Raw genomic sequence first — 19,639 nt, forward strand, 5'->3', positions numbered from 1 at the left:
TCTCCCCCTCATCTCTCTCTCTCCCCCCTCCTCTCTCCCCCTCCTCGCTCTCTCTCCCCCTCATCTCTCTCTCTCCCCCTCCTCTCTCCCCCTCCTCGCTCTCTCTCCTCGCTCTCTCCCTCCTCTCTCTCTCTCTCTCCCCCCTCCTCTCTCTCTCCTCTTCCTCCCTCTCTCTCACTCCCCCCCTCCTCGCTCTCTCTCTTCCAAAATCTGAGTAAATCTGACTGTATGGAAGATTAAGACTAAATGAGATCATAAACTCATGTTTACAAAGTGCACTGAGGGAATAAATCAAGCGAGGGACGTCTGGAGGACCAGAGGAGCTCCAGAGGAGCACACGGTGGTCTCCTCTGGTCCTCTGGACGTCGATGAGAAACCGACTGTGCTTCTCTTTGGGGATGTGATGACATCAGAATGTGATGACTCGGGCGTCTGATTCTGGAACTCGGATGCTTCTAAAGTTTAGATTCTAAACCAAACATTTCATTCCAGGATTCACTTCAACAAGACCAGGTTGTGTTTGTCAGGTCTATCGGGGGGAACTGGCGGGTTTAACCTCTGCTGGGCTTCAGTCTACTCCAAAAAGCATGTACGGGACAGTTCTTTGATCACCGCTACGCTAGATGATCCTCCGTGGGCTACGGACAATGTTCCACACCATGGCCAGAAGAGACGCCGTGCGGGTCCCCGGAGGCCTACTTCCTGCTCTCTACTTCAATCTGGAAGGCGCTCTCACGCGCGCTGACAGACAAGTAGAGTCTCTGACTCACCTGCAGCAGGCTTCAGTCAGTGAAAAGGCCTCCGCCTGCAGCCGGCTGGAGCTCCAAGAGCTAAAAGAGGAGGAATCCGCAGCCGAAATCGCCCGTCTCAAGGAGAGCCTCAAACTGAAGGCGGAGGAGTTGGAAGCGGCCCAGCGGAGGAGCCAGCGGGAATGCGAGGAGAAGGAGGTCGGGAGGCGTAGGACCCATGTGCCGGATGCTAGGTTCAGAGCTCTGGTTCAGGTCACAACGGAACTGAACCAGAGAAACCAGGTCTGGAAACAGAGGGAGCAGGAGGTCACGGACGAGATGGAGGACCTCGAGGCAAAGTTTAGGGAGAACCTTGCTGAGACAGAAGGAGGCCTGCGTGCGAGCTGCAGAGCTCTGGTTCGAGTCACAGGGGGCCTGAAACAGAAAGTCTGTGGCTGGAAGCGAAAGGAGCAGGAGATGGAGGGCGAGAGGGAGGAACTCGAGGTGAGCGCTGAGAGGGAACAGAGCCTGAAGACCTTAACGGTCCACAAGAAGAAGGTCAGGCAGAGGGAGGCAGAAGTCCCGAACAGAGACATTTTACATCGCTGCGAAGCCGGAGCAGGTGGAGGCCACTGGCTTGTACCTCTTCCTCCCTGCCCTGCCTCCATCTTTTTTTGGAAGGGTTTTGTCCATCGTCACATTCATCTATTGGCTAAATATGTAGTGAATTGTTCGTCTCCTTCTGCCTCCAACATTTAGTCTGTTTGTTTTCTCATTTAAATACATGGAGGAATCTACACGTGCAGATCTGGTGTTGACCACAGGGGGCGCATTGATGTGAGGGTGCACGCAGGTGAGTGCTTGGTGATGAGAAACAGGCGTGTGTGTGTGTCTGACGTGTCTCATGTTTTGACGTGGTGTCCTGTAACTTCTCATACAAATTGTAACAAAAAATGTCATCAAAAGTATCATAAAAATGCGACAGTACAATATGATAACAAATACTATAGACTACTTCATAGTGTAGTATGTTGCTAAAATGTCATAGAAACTGTTGTGCTTTACTGTAGTATAACATTTAAATGGCATTAACGACTATTCCGAACAAGCCAGTCATAGTCTGCAACTACAATTTATATAGTTAGTTTTAAATCACTGTTTTCAAAATGCTTTTATACTTTTTAAGTGATTTTGTTGGAGCTTTCAAATGCATCTCAAGGTCTTCAAATGCGTGTCTCTCCTTTTGTTTTTTTTCAGTCAGTTCCCTTTAAAGACATTATCTTCAGGCGAATTAACCGAGTGGAAGGAAACCAAAAGAGGGAGAAAAACATCAAATGTTTGCTAACATTAACAAAATACACTACTTATCACACAATACCAACTGTACTGGAATGAGTGTTTTTATTCAGGAGAGAATAAAAACTGGAGAGATGTGCTCTAATCATTTCTTCCATTATTCTTTTCCTTCTTTACAGGAGAATTTCTCTTAGAGATACTGGCCTCACGCTACCACGCGCATCGTTGTACTCGCTCTATTATCGTTAATATCAGGTGGTTTTACAGCTTTATGGTGCATTGATGATGACTCTTTTTTTCCTTTATATTTTAATAAGCCCCTGCAAAATGCGGCGTTTTTTTTTCTAGAGAGATAAAAACTTTGCCCTGGTTTGTAAATGCCATTCATAAAAATGTGCCAGTTATTCCGCACGTCGATGTGGACGCATGGTTTTCCCAGCAGGATGTCCAGCAGATGTCAGCAGAACCCCACGGAGCGTTTTACACTCCTACAGTTCAGGGTTCAGAAGGAGTTCACATGACAGAATTTACACCAACTGTTGAGCTCCGGCTAATAATCGGCTACGGCTGACGTTGCTGTTTTCATTCGGTAGTCTGTGAAAAACATTTTCTTACCGTCCCGTTGTTTTCAGTTGCCTACATGGTGAAAATGTCAAATATATAATAATAGTACACTTTAACTAAATGACTGTGAATTGGTATAAATTCACCATACACTGCCCACCAATGTTGATGAATAGATTGTCTCTATAAGTAAGTAAGATAACTTCCATTAAATTAACAGGGGAGGAGAGACACATTTCTCTACTGGACCTTTGTATTTATTTCTTTTGGCTTTTGCTCTCATTGGATTTCTGCTCGTAGATGGGTCTAAGTGACTGAAACGGATATTCCCAGTCCCAAAACGTTCTACCTGAGTAGGCCCCGTTTATGAGGGCGACATTCAGAGCATCAAATCAGTCACAGACGCTTTTAGTGAACGCTGATGGTGACCCGTTAAATGGTGCCCATGACCCCTACTTCAGGTTCAGGCTCATCAAATATGATCCATCTCCTTCCTGCTCGAGTCCAAGCAAACTACCCAGAGCTGTCGGCTCTGCACACGGAGGGATTTGTAAACTGTCCGGGGCGGTTGGGGGGGGCTTTTCAAAGAAACGTGTGTAATTTTTTATTTTTTATTATTTCATCCCAGACACAACATGTTAAAAGCCACAGCGGACGTCATGAGGTTGTGCCCCCGGGTACGAGCCACAGCCAGACGTATTAGAACATGAGTCAGTGGGTTACCTTCAAGCAGCAGATGCATTAATGAACAACAAGGACTGGACTGTGGGATCAGTTCACTTGCTGCGGTGCTGTTTTATTTTTAAGTAGTGGTACCATAGGCAAATCTGTCGTGATTTGTTTATTTAGGGATTAGATGGACCCAGAGTGCGCTCTAAAATCTGGATTAAGGACAGATGTGCGTCATGCAGGAAGATTGTGTCCAATACATTATTCTTGGAAGTTGTGAATGTTTTTCGGTACGGCTGCTTCTTAGATGACGCTGTCATTAGAAAACCGGAGTGACGACGTCGTGGCCTCAAGTCGGATACGTGGAACCTTCAAAAGCTAAAAATCAGGACTCGTTTAAACGTGTGAAAGAAAGTCTTTATTTATGAAATTTGCCGTGAGAGCATTACATTCTGAATATTTTTTTTTCTGAAGATGAAGTGAAAGGGATGAAAGTTTAGAAGAAGACGGATCCGCAAGCGAGCTTCTTTTTTTTTTTTTTCTAAATTTGCTGTTATGGGAGTTTCTTTTCAAAATAATATGTACCTGTAATACATTTTAAAAAAAGAAAATAGCCTTTAGTTGTGGCAAGTGATGTTTGCCTTGAAGCTGAAGCGCATTGTCGGTTACTGAAAAGATTACTAAGCAAGTGCCAACCTTGGTTTAAAAGAGTAGTTTGACATATTGCAAAACATGTTTGTTTTTTTCTCAAAGTTATTACCGCTCTCATATCTGTGCCAAGGTCAAACAGGTGGTTCGCCAGCTCGCCATAAAATAGTTTCTCATGGTTTAAACCATCTCAGACGTCACAACTACATACCTACATTTAAAGAGAGAAGTATAGTAATATTACTAATAGGTTTAACTATTAAATGGATGATTATTTGCTGTACCCCAGTAGATTAGAAGAGTTAGCAAGCTAACTAGCAGTCTGGCTACTTCACGTGCTACAGGTCTGAAGATGGACGAGCTAGTAAGCTAACTATCAGGTCCAGAAGATATACAAGCTAGTTAACTAACTAGCAAGTCCTGGAAATATACGAGCTAGTTAACTAACTAGCAAGTTCTGGAGCTGGACAAGCTAGTTGGCTAACTAGCAAGTCCTGGAAATATACAAGCTAGTTAACTAACTAACAAGTTCTGGAGCTGGACAAGCTGGTTGGCTAACTAGCAAGTCCTGGAAATATACAAGCTAGTTAACTAACTAGCAAGTTCTGGAGCTGGACAAGCTAGTTGGCTAACTAGCCAAAGCTGGAGCTACACAAGCTGCCACGATGGTTTAAGAGAACATTGTTCTGCCTCCATCTACGCTCCATCCAGAAGCGACCTCCTGTCTTTCCTACAGAAAAGGAGTCTATTGCTCTGACTTTGTGTTCACTCGCGGCCTCTAGTCAGGTTTCTCTTGTACATTTCTGTTTGATGTATAATTTACATTTTCTCGCCTTGTTCATTTCACAAAACATCAAACAACTGATTTAGAATGTTGTATTCCGTCCTAGGTGGAATCTGCTTTAGAAACACTGCTTTGTGATCAGAAAACTCCAAAACAAACTACGCAGTCACTCATTTTACGCAACAAATAAATTAATAAAACAAACAAAAACACATGTCGGTGTATACAAAAAAAAAAAAGAGTTAAGGCGGTCAAATCACAAGGAAAGCTTCCTGTGTTATGAAGTCCTTTCAAAGAAATACACACGCTCTCCTGCAGCGTGCATCAAGCCGTTTCTGTAAAAGCCCCGTTTTGTGCATCTTTGCCAACTTAAGGTCTATAGGCATATGGATCCATCGCTGCACTAAAGATAGATGAATAAATATCAAACCCCAAAAAAAGTTGGTGAATGAAGATGCTGTAAATACATGAATAAAGAAAAGACTTTCACTGAGCAACAGGGGTGTGGAGTGCTTTTAACCACCCCATACGGTAGGAGGATCCGGTTTAATCCCGGCTTCGCTTGAATCATCGTAAATGTCAACAGTAGTCCACGAGAAATGCATAGCATTTACCGAGACTTTAAATTTGTTTCTGTGGTGCTGTTAAGGGAAGACAGCCTGGTATTTAACACACTTACTGCCTCATTAGCCATCTGCTCTGGACGTCTCTGTCACTGAGAAGTTACAGAGGAAACGACAGCCAAAATAATCTGCTCTTCTTACTTTTATCTTAAGTCTTATCTTGGAGAAACAGCGTGTTCAGAGAAGTCTGGCTGGTTTGAACAAAGCGTTGACTCGCAGTCAGAGCTAATAGTCCAATAGTCTCAGTTGGACAGATGTGCAAAGCTCCGCCACTTAAAATAGCCACAACACCGACGCGCCGCGCTCCATTAAACAGCTATTTCTCAGGAGAATACAATTTGACTAATATTGTTTGTGTCGTCCAAAACCACATTACTGTTGATCGTTTTCTACCAATTGTGTAAGTCAGCTAACACAATAGCGGAAACTTTTTGGGGTTGTTTGTCCATGGTTTGTTTTTCAGCTCGATGTGAAGCATCATTAGTCTTATTCCAGACCGGTCAACTACCATTCCTTCACATTATGAACGAAACATTACAAAGAAATGTACATTTTACTTCAATGTTCGTTAGTGAACTGTGAGTCTGCCGCCCCCTGTGGACAGAAGTGGTAGTGTTTCTGTGCACCAGGGCCCTCCCAGTCCTGGTTCTAGTTCTCCCGGGTCTCCCTTCGCTCCGAAGGCTCCAGCAATGCATTGTGGGTCTCCAGTAGCGTGGCGTCGACGTTGGCTCCCGAAGAGGCTCTGCTCCTTTGCTCCGAGCCTGTTACGATTTTTCAGCGTCAAATTTAATTTATTCCAGATACAGGATGATAATGTACAAAAGAATAATAGCTATTGATTAATAAACACGCGACTGGTTAAAGTGACGAACTTGGCCGGCTAGAGGTCACATCAGCTGTCACTACTTCTGTCCACCAGTCCACACTTCAACAGAGTGATGGATTTGCATGACACCAATTTCACATAACGAATAAGCTAAACTTTCATTTTTTTATCATAGTATTTTATGGGTAATATACAAAAAGACGTATAATGTGCAGCATTTTTTCCAATAACACTGCTGGTTCTGACCGTGCGTCACAGGAGCATCAAGCGACGCGCAGCCTTTATCGCTTTCAGAGCCTCTGGGCTTTAATGCCGAAGTGTCCATAAATGATATATTAAAAAAAGCTGCAGACAAATGGAAGATTGGCAACAAACGCTTTAAAACATTCGTATGGTGTCACTTTTCTTTTTGGGGTCTGGCTTTTTAATAGTAAGCAGATTTCGAGGTGGGGGGAGGCTCTATAATCCTAAAACAGTTATTTTTTCTCTTGCGCTTAAATGTCTTTTGAAAGCTTATCGTGGCCAGCAGTTTCCATTATTCAAACTGCACAACATTTATTCATGAAAAGAATAGTGAGACACAAAGAGTCAGAACTGTTTTCACCTTTGTGGACTTAAACCCTTTTGGACAAGAATGTATCTAATGGATTCCGTAAGCCGCTGGATCCGAGCTGGGAAACGTCCCTCTTCTCTTCTCGATTGAATGGGGATTGAACAAGAGCTCGTGATGTAATCATGTAAAGCAGGAGAAAAAAAGTGGTCCCGTCCCGCCGGGACACGCGGGCCACAGTTTTTGAGATATTCACACTCGGAAGCCTCTGAGATGCTTTTACCATCCACGTCGCTTCACCTGAACGTGCAGAGTAGAAACAGCTGCCCCCCCCTCCTAATCCCCACCTCCATCTTCTCAGGTGACCAAACGGATTCCTCCGTTTTCTGTCCCGCTTCGCCTCCACGCTCAGCAGTACACGCACCAGTAGACCAGGTTGAACAGGATGTAGGCGCCGGGGAAGATCATGCGGGAGTAGGTGTCGATGGCGTGGGTGTTCTGGATGATCCGGAAGCCTCGGAGGCCCTTCTTCTTGGTCCCCGCGGCCTCGTTGTCCATGGAGAGGCGCACCACCATGCGCTCCTGCTTTTCGGAGGAGTCCTCGGGCACGATGGAGCCCCGCGTGTACCCCGCCAGGCTGTTGGCGTCGGCCTCGCTGTACGTGCCGTCCATCATCATGGTCCTGGCGTGGGACATGCCGCAGGTGCAGGGGAGCGTCTGAGCTGCCGACTGAGCAAAAAGAGAAAATCACGATGGAATAAGTAGGGAATTGGCGCCGTTTTGGGAGACGTGGGGGGGGGGTGGAAGGTACCTGTTGCCTGGCTTTCTCTCTGAGCTTGCGGTCTTTACCGTCCCTCACCGTCGTCAGGTAGTTGACGGCAGCGTACTCGAGCACGGAGAGGAAGACGAAGACGAAGCTGACCCACAGGTAAATGTCCACGGCCTTGATGTAGGACACCCTGGGCATGGAGGCGTTGACTCCGGTGATGATGGTGGACATGGTGAGCACCGTGGTGATACCTGGGGCACAGAGAACAAAAGGGGAAGGGGAAGAAAAACATGCTGATGTGGTCATTTTTAAGGAGTTGAACAGCTTCACCGGGGCTGGTAAAGGTTATGCTAAGCTAGGCTAACCACGTCCTGACTCCCTACTCAACGCGGACATCCGATATGCACCGATCTTCCCTAAATGTTGGACATTTCTCTATGGGGGCCTCTGGGGTTCTGCTGTGCTAACCGGGTCGTGCTCCCGGGTCAAGGTCGCGCCGCTTCCGGGGCGAGCGGGGCGGCGGTCGCGTTACCTAATGAGACTCTGGCGGGGACGGCCCTGCGGTCGATCCAGAAGGACACCCAGGACAGCATGACCATCAGGGTGGCGGGGAAGTAGGTCTGCAGCAGGAAGAAGAAGATGTGACGCCGCAGAGTGAAGTTGATGTACAGACGGTTGTACCAGCCTGGAGACAGAGGGGAGGGGAGGCAGAATAACGAGTGTTTGTTCTTTTTATGTCTCAGAGGGAAAACAGAAGTGATACTAGAACAAACAACAGCCAGGTGGAATGAACTGATCTGCTCTGGGCTGATGGAAATCTGCATTGGCCTATAAAACAAAACAGAAAAACATCTAAACGGAAAAGAGATAATTGCATCGGATAAAAACATTTGTGACGCAGAGCAAAGTAAGGTACCAGAGGACAGTGAGGGGGGGGAATACGAGAAATATGTTGAAATAGCCCAAAAGGTGTTTTTTTTTTCCACATTAGTGCTCCAGTATCTGAGTTACAAAAACATTTCTCAGAGGAACGGCTTTTCTCTGGATCGAGTGCTAATCTCACTGGTTGAGTAAAACCTCATTGGGCAAAGCCAAACAATTATTTTCAGAGCTTTTACTGAAAGCTTCACTCAGAACCAGCTTTCGGCTTTTATATATTTATTAATATTATTAATATATGTAACTATTTCACTCCTTTAGTCGCACCGTTTTCTTCCATGGAAACGGCTATCTTCACGCAAGCAACATGATAAACGTTTCCTTAACACTTGATTACAGGTCATTTCCGTCGCTAACTAAAAGGTACCAAAAGTACAACACTCAGCCGTGCCGCTCAGGACCGCGGAGAGCCCTGATTACAGATAACATTTGGAATAAATTTGACTTTGAAGTGGCTTAGAGGAGACCAGAAGTGTCAAACAGGGATGAGGACTTCAAACGGCTTGAGATGATCCCACACAGCGCTGCCACGGGGGGGGGGAGGAAAATAAAGATACAACAATGTTCAGGTTTCTGCACCGAGGGGGAAGTTCAGACCACTGGAGTCAGAGAAAAGGAGCACGTTGGTTCAAAAAGCCAAAGACCTGTTCTTTGGAAAAGTTTGCAAAGCTACAGGAACATTAAATGTTCTTGCACAGTGCAAAGAAGAAATAAGTATTTGGCATTAGACATAAGTTCATGTCACAACACAATTAGTTCAGCCTCTTTAATATCAGGTCGTGATTAAGCCGTCAGCAGAGAGCCCGAGTGTTCTCCAACTTGGTAATGCTTTTATAAACATGACTTTCTTTTAGGAATGTGCACCATGTAAGCATCATTAAAACTGTTGGTACTAAAAGCAGATCCTGACAAGTAGCCCCTCGACAACACAGGGCCTCGGGATACGTCTAAGGTGCTTTTCTGTTTAGGTTCATATTAATATCGGAATAAAAAAGACTGCATACTAATTGCCAAACAGTGAGCCGGAGGTCTCTGGAGCTCCTGTAGGAGCAGTCCTGTTGGGTGTGTCAGCCTTGTAGAAAAGGTAGCGCGCTGAGGGCGGCTCTGCGTGGTCTACCTGTGCTGCTGTAGAAGGCCAGCCTGGAGGTAGTGTGGAACTTCTGGATGAGGAACTGGGACAGAGAAATCCTGTCGTCGGTGCTCAGCGACTCGTCGCCGCTCTTCCAGTAGAGCATCAGGTCTTCGTCTGTGTACGCATCTGAAGGACGGAGACAGGATATGCGCTTAAGTGTGTGAGGATGTCCTGCAACCGAAAGCATCCTTTATTCTAACCATGTCTGATGCACCAGGTGTGCATAAACATGGACTCTATGACGTGAGATATATAGGTATATTCATCGACTGCGTATTCGAAGCCTCTATTATGAGCTTTTGGCCGTCGTTTGCCGTTTTTTTTGCAACCAGCAAACAGAAGTGAGCATGTTTGGACAGACACGTATGCGGCTCTGGTAGATACATCAAGAGGTAGGCTTGCTGTGATTGGCAGGTTGCTATCAGAGGCGTGCAGAGCGTCTATATCTCGCCTCTGTTCATTGGTTGCAAAAGGCCAAGATGTTGCCAGCTAAAAGTCTGCTATGCCACAAAGACGCCACAGCCTGTGTTCTTAGCATGGTGGTGTACTTACAGCTCTCCAGTTCCAGCGTGCACGTCTGTGAGTCCAAAGGAAAACGACTGAAATCCATGTTGCATGCAGCAGTCACTGTAACCCTGGGGGGGAGAGAAGGGGGGGGCAGAGTGTAAACATCACCAGCTCTGTGCATGCAGCAACGCGGCCTGCCAAGTCAAATTTGGTCAGCGAGAGAAAAAGCCCTGAGACGGCATCACGGGTGGAGGGGTGTGGGTGTGGGGGGGGGGGGGGGGGGGGGGTGGAGCCTCACCTCAGGCTGTACAGGACGTGGCCGTCGGGGAACACTCGCAGCATGATGTTTTCAGTGGTGGTGTCGTGGATGAAAGACCTCTTGGAGTGGACGAAGAACACGTCGGGCACCCAGATCTTCTTCACCAGGCGCCCGTCAAAGGTCATGCTCTTGTTGGTGGCGCTCGGGAAGGCCAGCCTCTCGTCCTTCCAGTAGTGCCTCAGATACAGGGTCATGGTGAAGTCCTGGGGAGGTTGGGGGGGGGGGGGGGGGTTCGACAAGTTAAGGCTCACTATGAGGGTCTCTTGCTTTATTGAATTCCTGTGGGATTAAAGTGCTGCGTGATTACTAAACATACACGGTCAAGAGAGGTGCTGAACATATGTTAACTGCACTCAATCCCCAGCTTCCATTGGTCCTAGAGTACCCGCTCTTTCTCGCCTCCAGCCCTTGTTGCTATGCACCCCCCCCCCCCCCCACCGGCTGCAGAGATCAGCCTCTATCCCGCTCTCCTCGTGGCATTGCATAAGACCAGATCAGTTTGGAATAATGGCTGCAGAACACACACACACACACGTGCTCTTGGCCCTCACCATAAAAGCACCTCTGATGTTGCGTAAGACGACGAGTTCATCGGCAGCTCTGAATCGGCCAGGTTTTTGAGTCCCGTGATCTTAAAGTATCCTTAATTCTTCATATGACTGCAAGCATATTAGCTGTTTGAAATTTGATTTTGAGGGTCTTGCAAGATGAATCTCTTAAAGCCAGACAGCGGAACTTCTGATGGAAGGAAGGAGACACTGTGTCCCCGGACATATAGGGCCACAGGCTGACCCAACATCTGGAAGTCGACCCGGCTGCACCGCTCTTCCCGGATCAAGCTGCAGTTGACGGAGGGACAGCACGGAAGCAGCAGGACATGACGGTGTTTGGTGCTCAAGCATATTCAAAGCCGACGGACGGTGTTTCCCCGAGGTCACATTTCTAATGAGATCCCGTCTGCCCAGAGAGTTGTTTTTGTGCCGCCTTTTGCATTCTTCATCACGCCAATTCAAGCATGTTTCTTATGTGAAAAACAACAAGCTACTACTTGCATGTTCTTGTGACACCTCTTGTTGCATGATCCCTGAAATACTTGAAAGGAAAAGTTGATTATCTCATTTGCGACGCCGGAGGAGTAACTTGGAGTCTTTCCAGCTGCAGATTGATTCCATTGAGTTAGTTTTCTACTCTTTCCTCGTGTTCAGGTACACTGAGAGCAGAGTGAAATATATAGACAGTGATATATTTAGAAAAACGTTGTCCATACTAACCTCTAAACCAAACAGCATAAAATTGTTTGGTGTTCAACCTCCTGCAGCTTTGCGATATGACATAATGTCATTAAGAGCAGCCACCGTCCGGAATCATTCACCACCCCCCCAAAAAAACAATTAAATACACACTGGGTTCCAAATTAAAAGTAATCCTCGGTTGTCCTTGCAGACCGGAGCTTACACAACATCAGGACGGCGGTTTCAGATCCAATTTTTGGTTGCAGAACAGAAGGTTGATTTAATTACATTACTCAGCAAAATCAACAATTCCTGCCATTGAGCTTCCATAATCTGATTCTGATAATCCAACTAAGAACAACAGCTAAACGACTACAACTAAAAGGTTACATTCATCCGTCCGTCCAAAGCGCAGGAGCCCAAACACGGATATCTGATGAAGGGCCGGCGGATTACTGGGAACTATGTTCGGGCTCTGGTGTCTATGTTCCTCTGAGTCAAATCTAAAAAATTGGATTGAGACGACGCCCGTCACGGTAAATTTAGCCGCGGTTGTGCTCATGTGTTCATTGTCGTGCTGTTAATGACGAGGGTTCCTGCCTCATTGGCTCGCGGGAGCTTCCCCCCCCATGTGTCCAGGCAGCTTGAGCTCATCTGTCAAAGTCAGCGACTTCCACGGCTGTCACGGATTTTTTTTGTGTTATGTTTGTCACCAGTAAAATAATCCACTGGAATAGTGGGTCTGAAGATTACGTCACGCGTAAGACTTTCCCCAAGTTCTCATTACTTTGAGTGGATTGTTGGCCTCTGCTTTCAAGAGACTAGACAATAGTCCAAGTCATGTATGTTTTATGCCCAAAGAGAATTTATTCTAAAAACAAGAGCAGTTCAACTAACTATTATTTTCATTTTCAGCTAATCTGGCAGTAATTTGTTTACCCGGCTAGTTAATTTGTCTGTAAAATGTCAAATAAGATGTCATCAAATGGATTTGGTTTTTCCAATGTGCAAAGATATTCAGTTTACAGAAAACACTCACATTTAAGATGTTTTCTTTTATTCTGTAAAGAATATCTCAAAGTGGTCAATCAATCACCAACATAGGTGGCCAATCATTTAACGCTTCAAATGAATCAATAAATTGTTTAAGCAATAATAGAGTTTCCATTACACTGAAACAAATGTGGTGACTAGAACCATCCAGGTTTGGCCGGGAGGATCTTCAAACATTTGTTCTTTCAACGAACCCTTAAAAATCCTCCATTTGAAAGCCGCTGTTCCCCTGAACTCAGTGTGTGTATCGTACGGCTTCAACACATCCAAGCTACGCACCATGTCCACCTCCGATATGCTGTCCAAGCTCTCCACCTGAACGTCCACTCCGACGGGGACGGCCGGACCTGCAGAGACACATCACATAGACACACATCACACAGATACACAGACACACATCACACAGATACACAGACACACAGACACACATCACACAGATACACATCACATAGACACGTAGACCCACATCACACAGATACACATCACATAGACACGTAGACCCACATCACACAGATACACATCACATAGACACACATCACACAGACACACAGACACACATCACACAGAAACACATCAGAGGGAATATTTCAGGCCCCTTAACTATCTCGGTTTGTTTTAAAGAGACTTAAAGAATAAGAAGATCAGGCATGTGTGACCTGGTTATATTGAAAAAGATTTATATTAATGTGAAAACTTGACACACAGTTTAATTTTAATGTACCTACTCAGAACCAGGAAGATCAAAACAGATATATAGATATCTCCTGGAAGATGACGAGGTTCTAACATCAGATGTAAAACCTTTTTCCACATATTTTCTCCCAATGTCTGCACATTCCTTCATTCAGCTGCCATTAAAATAGCAATAATTCAGGTCATGCCCTGAATTCAGAGTGTCGATGTGTAATTTAAATGTAACATAATACAAACTGGGAACAGGGCGGGACCCAGTATAGAACCTTGTGGAACCCCTATAAACTAAATCGACTATGACGAAGCGGGAGGGGAGCTTCTGTGGAGAGTGGCTCTCTTGAGTTAGATAGACGAGGATCCTAGCGGCCTTATCACCAGCAGCACCCCCCCTCCTTCTTGTGCCACGGGTGTATTAAAGCCACATTGATGGCTGTAGCACTAATCTGAGCGGGCAGCGAGTGTTGCCAGCGTTACGCAACCTGGAAGAGGGGACGCCGACTCAGTGCCCAGTTCCAGCTCCCGGGCGGAGCGTCCTCGCCGCTCGTATTCGCACGCCGTATGTCACGTATCACCGGCCGGAGTCCAGCCAGGCTCGATCTCCTCGGTGGACGTGACACCAGGCTGACGCCACGGCCCGGAGGCCAACCGCACGACGAGAGAGTTCCCCCAAAACATTTCGTTCAAACGCCACGTTTGACTACTTATAACGAAATAATCGCCGAAGCGTTTGAAGCCAAGACAAAAGCACCCAATCCATATGCATTTACGATGTGATCTGAACTTTATTAGTTACTTGTGGGGGAATTATCCAGCTACTGAATTTTTTATTAGGCTAATTGTTAGAATCACTGTTTGGCTTTCACTTCCCTGTGGGGGACGTTTCATAACTTGTCTAATTAAGAAAGTTACACTGGTGGGATACATGGGGAGCATTAACTGTGATAAATTGAAAGGATTTCAGTCTCAGGGAGGGACTTTTATTCCAATGTTTACCAGTATATGTTCAGGCATATTAAAATTAAGCTATGGAGGAATATTTCCCTCGGGGAGGCAGGTTTTTGTCGAGTTTTTCTGCTTTAAGCTAAACTAATGAAACTTTCTGAGCAGGCATCCAGCAAAGTAGAAATAAAGAAATAAAGGGCCAGTTCCTCGAGGCTGTTTTCATCCAACAGCCGCCTGAGGAGAATGAGTTTGCCCCCCCGGCGCCCCTCTGTTCCTTCAAGTGCTCATTATGTGCACAGCAGACCTTTTGCAGCTTACTCATAATTTTCCCATAAAACATCATGAATTTCCCCAGATTGGACCGCTTCACTGGAAGTCTGAAGTGTGAGAAATAGATTTGTACAGAATATTTCATGTAGGGCCCATCGACGAGACCCGGGCCTCGAGGCCCTTTTCGTTTCTGTTAGGACTCTGATAAGAAGGTGGCGCATATTCTACGCCAAATTAGTCAAATCACCACGAACCGACTTGTCCCAGACTTTCATGTGTCCAGGTTTAATATAATAAAAATGCATAATAAATATTAAAATGGGTAAAATTATGTTGTACATTTGTAAATAAATTAATTGATACATAATATTAACTATAAATAGGATTTAATTCATTAAAATAAGAATCTGTATCCCAGTTTATGTCTGTCAGGGAACCTTCTTTTCCCAATTTCCTGTCATGTCTACGCTGTCCAATATCTAATAAAAGCATCAAATACCGTCAAATATTATTTGAAAAACTGCTGCAGCCTTCAAGGAAATTGTTCAGTGTGATTCAGTTTTTGATATTACAAGATCAATATCAACATCAACTGCTGCTCTGTATGTTTAGTACAGTAGGGATAATACATCTCTCTACAAATGAACACATAAAACCCAAACTATCTGAATGGAAAGATTCCACCACAGGAAGTGAGAAACTGTCTGAATACATTTTATATCACCTCGCTAGTCTTGTGAGTGATCAGTCAGTGATGTCAGCTTGAGCCGCCCTCTGTTCCCGAAGCTAACTTCCAGTTAAGTTAAAAAGACCTTGCAGGTATCCATCGACAGTCCCCTGCAGTCGCTCTGGGCGTGCGATAGTTGACTGAACCATCCTTACGTCATTTTCAACACATGTGTGGAAGAGGGGCAGAAAAAACAACTTATCCATTTCACTAAATGATGCTGCACTGTTCCTATTTTCATGGATTAGCAACTGCAAAACCGCTCTTGGTTTACCCCGGCTGGATTAGACGGCATTAGACACCACTGCTGCTACGGCTAGAAACAAAGAATCCCAGTGAGAGGATGCGTTCTGTGTCGGGTCCTTCAGGACCCCGTGGGGGGTTGGAATGAGGGGGGGGGACACACGTGATGACGTTTGAGTAAGAAAGTCCCACTCTTCTTCTTCTTCTTCAGGAATCAGGAAAACATTTATTACCAAAATATATCAGACATACTAGGAATTTGACTTGGCGGTTGGTGCATAACAGCAGACTGCCAATGGACAACAAGACAGATAAGACAACGTAGTGCAAGAGGAATAAAATTAAATAATATAATATAAGGGTTAGAATATAAGTCTATGGGTTAGATTAAAAATAAAGGAATAAAAGTTAGAAATAAAAAAGTGCACCAGCGAACTGACTCTAAACGGACCATAATCTACTAAATGAACATCATGCTGTATTGAAGAATTGAAACTAGAGACTGAGACCATAAACTCATGTTTACAATGTTTACTGAGAGAATACATCAAGTGAGAATTAGTGTCATTGTTTTATAGACTTCTATGGGAGCAGAGGAGTCGCCCCCTGCTGGTCACTACAGAGAATGCAGCTTTGACGACACTGACGCTTTGGCTTCAATCGTCTACTCGCCCTCTCTCTTTAAACAGGGTTACTGCAGATCTTTGAAGTGTCATCTCTATTTGTCAACTAGACGATTGGTAGATTAAAGCGTAGTTTATGCTCCCTAAAGGATCTGTGGTAACGGCCGAAGCTCGGGTGTAGGAGGCCATTTGTAGTTGAAAACGTTTCACTTTATCATTATTATATATATATTAGTTATTCATTCCTCAACGGCATCATTTAATCAGCTGTGTCAATAACTAACTTTACTTCTACTTGAGTATTGGTGTTTTTAAAGAGTAACTCTTTTTCCTCTTGTGTCCACAGTACACGTAACAGTTGGAACACAAATTTAAAACGCAGCCAAAAACGGTTTCCTTCTTTCTCCAATTCAGCCACATGGATTGATTATTGCCATCAATTGCTGGAAATTTGAGTAATTTTCTCGTGAGCCATCCCACAAAACGTTGCATGAGGATACGTTGACCAACACACCACCTGCTCTGAGGCCTACAGGACTTCCCTCACAAATCGAATACATGGCTCATACAGCGACTTCTGATCGGGTGGATCTGTTGTTCCCACATCTGCGAGATACAAACCACCAGGGGTGAGAAATAACCGCCTCAGGGGGGGGAGGAAGAGGTTTCTCTTGAGGCCGACATCTCCTCGGCTCCTTGTCAGAATGTATTTACAGTGTAGAAGGTCCCGCTTTTTATTTATGCGCTCTGTACAAGAGATGAAGTGGGGCGGAAAATAAACCAACTCGGCTGGGCATCAACGTGCACTTCACACCACATAACCGTGGACAACAAGTGGACGTTTGTGGTCTGTCGGTAATAAGCCTCGGGTAGGGCGAGTTCCCCATACCCGAGGCTACCAGAAGTCTCCCCCTGGTGGTCACTACAGAGAATGCAACTTCTGCTTAGGCTTCATTCTGCAGAACCTGAAGTCGCCACCTGCATCACACTCACCTTCAACAAAAGGGTTGAACCCTGACCTCTTGTTGCTCGCCTTTTAAAGACCCAGCAGATAATATTCCCACATTAACACAGACGTGGTTGCAGCCGCAAACCCCCCCCCAAAGATGGCAGGACTCACCTGCGAAGGCGGGCCTCATGGTGAAGTCGTGCTCGTCTATGCGCAGGAGGTGGCTGGTCTTCACCTTTTTCGACTTTGTTCCATCCGAGACCTTCTTGGAAAGAGGGCTGGAAGCAGCAGAAGGGAGAGAGGAGTTAGAGCTGGGAGGTTGGAGGAGGAGGTGTTGATTTGATTAGATTTGTCGGTGTGTACCTGTACGTTATAATGTAAATGTTTCTTTCCTTGATTTTAATTTTCTGTTCTTAAATTTACTTTTCAGGCAAGTGCGTTTTTTATTTTAAAACCATTTGTTTTTCTACATAAAATGTGGGACTTTGATTAAAACTTTAGGTATTCAGAGTTAATACAGGTATCGATACGGTGGAGTATTGTGGATTTTTTTCTGCTGTGGTTTGTGGGAAATAAATATCTAAATATATAATAAATTATATTCCTTATCTTCTTAGTATCCTTATTATTAAAAAATACATATTTTATCTAATTTTTTTTGTCTTAATAAAACATTTTGGGGTTTTGACTGTTGGACAATTAACAGTTTAACTGAGAGACAAAACCCCCAAAATGTAGACAAAACCATGGCAGGAGGAAACAATAGGAAGATTAGTTCACTAATTGGCTGAAGTCCTTTTTAAAAAACGAAATGGAATAATCCGTGCATGTTTCGTACTATAAATCCAGCACATTACGTGAGGACAGAACCCCAGCTGCTGCTGCTGCTGCTGCTGCTGTCTGATCTCTCCCAGCGCCTCCTCGGGCCAAAGACACCACAGTGCGTTTAAGGATTCCATCTGCCGTCTGGATCTGTCAGCAGAAGTTTTCGAAGGCGGGTTTGGATCCCATAAATAAATAAACCCACAAATACCGATGTGACGGTTCCTTCTAGCCGCAACCTGACTAAAAATCAAATGCAGCCCGGATGCATCCTGGATGTTCTTGGAGATCAGCACTCCGCATGCGGCGCAGAGTCGTGCGTAAACGCGCCGCGTTGATAAACGTCAGTAAAACGCCTGTTTGATCGGTACCCACCTGCCGGGCTTGTGAGTGTCCGCCGGCGCGGACCACCGCTTTTTCCTGCTTCTGTGCCTCCTGCACTCCCCGAGCGCCACCAGGCACAGCAGCACCAACGCGAGCCGCGCGTAACCGGGCATGGTGGAGAGTTCAGAAGTCCCGCAGCGAGTCGGTGAGCGACGCCTTCGGTTCCGGTGCGGGGCGCACTGTGCGCGGTACCATCTTCCTGTCGGAGGCGAGGAAGGGAGGAAGAGTGCGAGGGAGACCGTGCGCGAACAAGTGCTTTGCGGGGAGAGAGAGGGAGAGAGGGAGCGAGAGGGAGCGAGAGGGATGGTGGAGTCTGATGAGCGCGCTGATTGGTCTTCCAGAGGGGCTTTTTTTTCTTATTTGGCTCAGATGCGGGCACGCAGCATCAGCACCACATGCACTCCCCCCCTCTCCTCCCCTCTCCCCCTCTTGAGTCGTAGAGGCAGACACACTGCTGAGACATGGCAGTTTGTCCTCAGAGGATAGACAGAAAGAAAACACAACAGGGGGTCTTGAATTCCTGTTGCAGCTTCCTTGGTTTCAAAGACGCATCGTATTTTACACTTGATTTGATATTGTTCATAAAGGAAGCGCTTTGATTCTTTATTACTCTTACTTTGCAGTGTAGGACAGCGTGGCCCAAAGGCATCCAGTCAAACCGCGTAAACGTCCGCATCTGGCTTGCTCCGGGGGTCCGATTCCACTTCAACCGCCTGGAGTCCCGAGAGAGGGGTTCTCAGAAGATGTGAAACAGCTTTAGAAGCCCCGTGAAAGCTCCTCAGCCGACTGGTCGGCGCCTTAACCTCCTTTCATCTTCCGTTTACTCCTATTTATCTCCGCGAGTGGACTCAAGTGATGGTAATCTTACATTCCGATACAGGTTAACGGTTCTAGTCCACCATTGACTCCTCACTTTACTACTGGCGACCCGCTCACACCCTCCTGAGCTCGGTGTGTGAGGGCCGAGCCGATCGTGGTTGGGTTACTTCAGTCCCACCTGGCAGCAGTGGTCACTGCGGACGCACCTGGCGGAGGGATACACTGCGCTGCGGACGCACCTAGCGGAGGGATACGCCCGGGTTCCCTCTCTGAAAGGACCACGTCTCTGTGGAACGGAGCACAAAGTGGGCCAGCAGCTGCCGGCTCCGCCATCTCGCTGATGAGATGTTGATTTGTGATTGTTTTCTTTTCGACCTTTGACCTCCGTCAAACTGTGAAGTATTAATGTCGGCCGGACGTCCTTAAGCTCTCAACTCGGGTCCTTGTGCACGCTGAGGAACATTCTGTCCTGTCACTTCAAGTGTTTTTGATCTCAAGAGATTAAAAAGTATTATCCAGTCGAAGCAT

At 45.9% G+C, this 19,639-nt stretch overlaps 2 protein-coding genes across 2 annotated transcripts; one reads left to right on the forward strand and one right to left on the reverse strand.

Moving 5' to 3' along the window:
- The first annotated feature begins 485 nt into the window (after positions 1-485).
- On the forward strand, positions 486-1,617 carry LOC120808230 (uncharacterized). Its single transcript, XM_040160945.2, has 2 exons — positions 486-1,232; positions 1,519-1,617. The coding sequence occupies exons 1-2, from the start codon at positions 624-626 to the stop codon at positions 1,567-1,569; spliced, it is 660 nt and encodes a 219-aa protein (XP_040016879.2). The 5' UTR covers positions 486-623; the 3' UTR covers positions 1,570-1,617.
- A 2,042-nt stretch (positions 1,618-3,659) lies between these two features.
- LOC120808229 (gamma-aminobutyric acid receptor subunit rho-2) lies at positions 3,660-18,627 on the reverse strand. The gene is made up of 9 exons (XM_040160944.2): positions 18,284-18,627; positions 17,258-17,364; positions 12,919-12,986; positions 10,334-10,557; positions 10,081-10,163; positions 9,514-9,654; positions 7,990-8,142; positions 7,500-7,708; positions 3,660-7,417 (listed from the first exon to the last, which is right to left on the reverse strand). Exons 1-9 carry the CDS (start codon positions 18,403-18,405, stop codon positions 7,097-7,099), a joined length of 1,428 nt encoding a protein of 475 aa, XP_040016878.1. The 5' UTR covers positions 18,406-18,627; the 3' UTR covers positions 3,660-7,096.
- Between the last annotated feature and the right edge of the window lie 1,012 nt (positions 18,628-19,639).

The sequence above is a fragment of the Gasterosteus aculeatus genome, chromosome 18 (genome assembly GCF_964276395.1).
Source record: "Gasterosteus aculeatus chromosome 18, fGasAcu3.hap1.1, whole genome shotgun sequence".
Lineage (NCBI taxonomy): Eukaryota > Metazoa > Chordata > Actinopteri > Perciformes > Gasterosteidae > Gasterosteus > Gasterosteus aculeatus.

Coding starts and splice junctions, on each gene's coding strand:
- LOC120808229 (XM_040160944.2), bottom strand. CDS start 18,405: ATGCCCGGTTACGCGCGGCTCGCGTTGGTGCTGCTGTGCCTGGTGGCG. Junction 10,558..12,918: donor GCATATCGGAGGTGGACATG/GTGCGTAGCTTG, acceptor CAACCTCCCCAG/GACTTCACCATGACCCTGTA. Junction 8,143..9,513: donor GGCCTTCTACAGCAGCACAG/GTAGACCACGCA, acceptor CTCTGTCTCCAG/GCTGGTACAACCGTCTGTAC.
- LOC120808230 (XM_040160945.2), top strand. CDS start 624: ATGATCCTCCGTGGGCTACGGACAATGTTCCACACCATGGCCAGAAGA. Junction 1,233..1,518: donor GCGAGAGGGAGGAACTCGAG/GTGAGCGCTGAG, acceptor AAATACATGGAG/GAATCTACACGTGCAGATCT.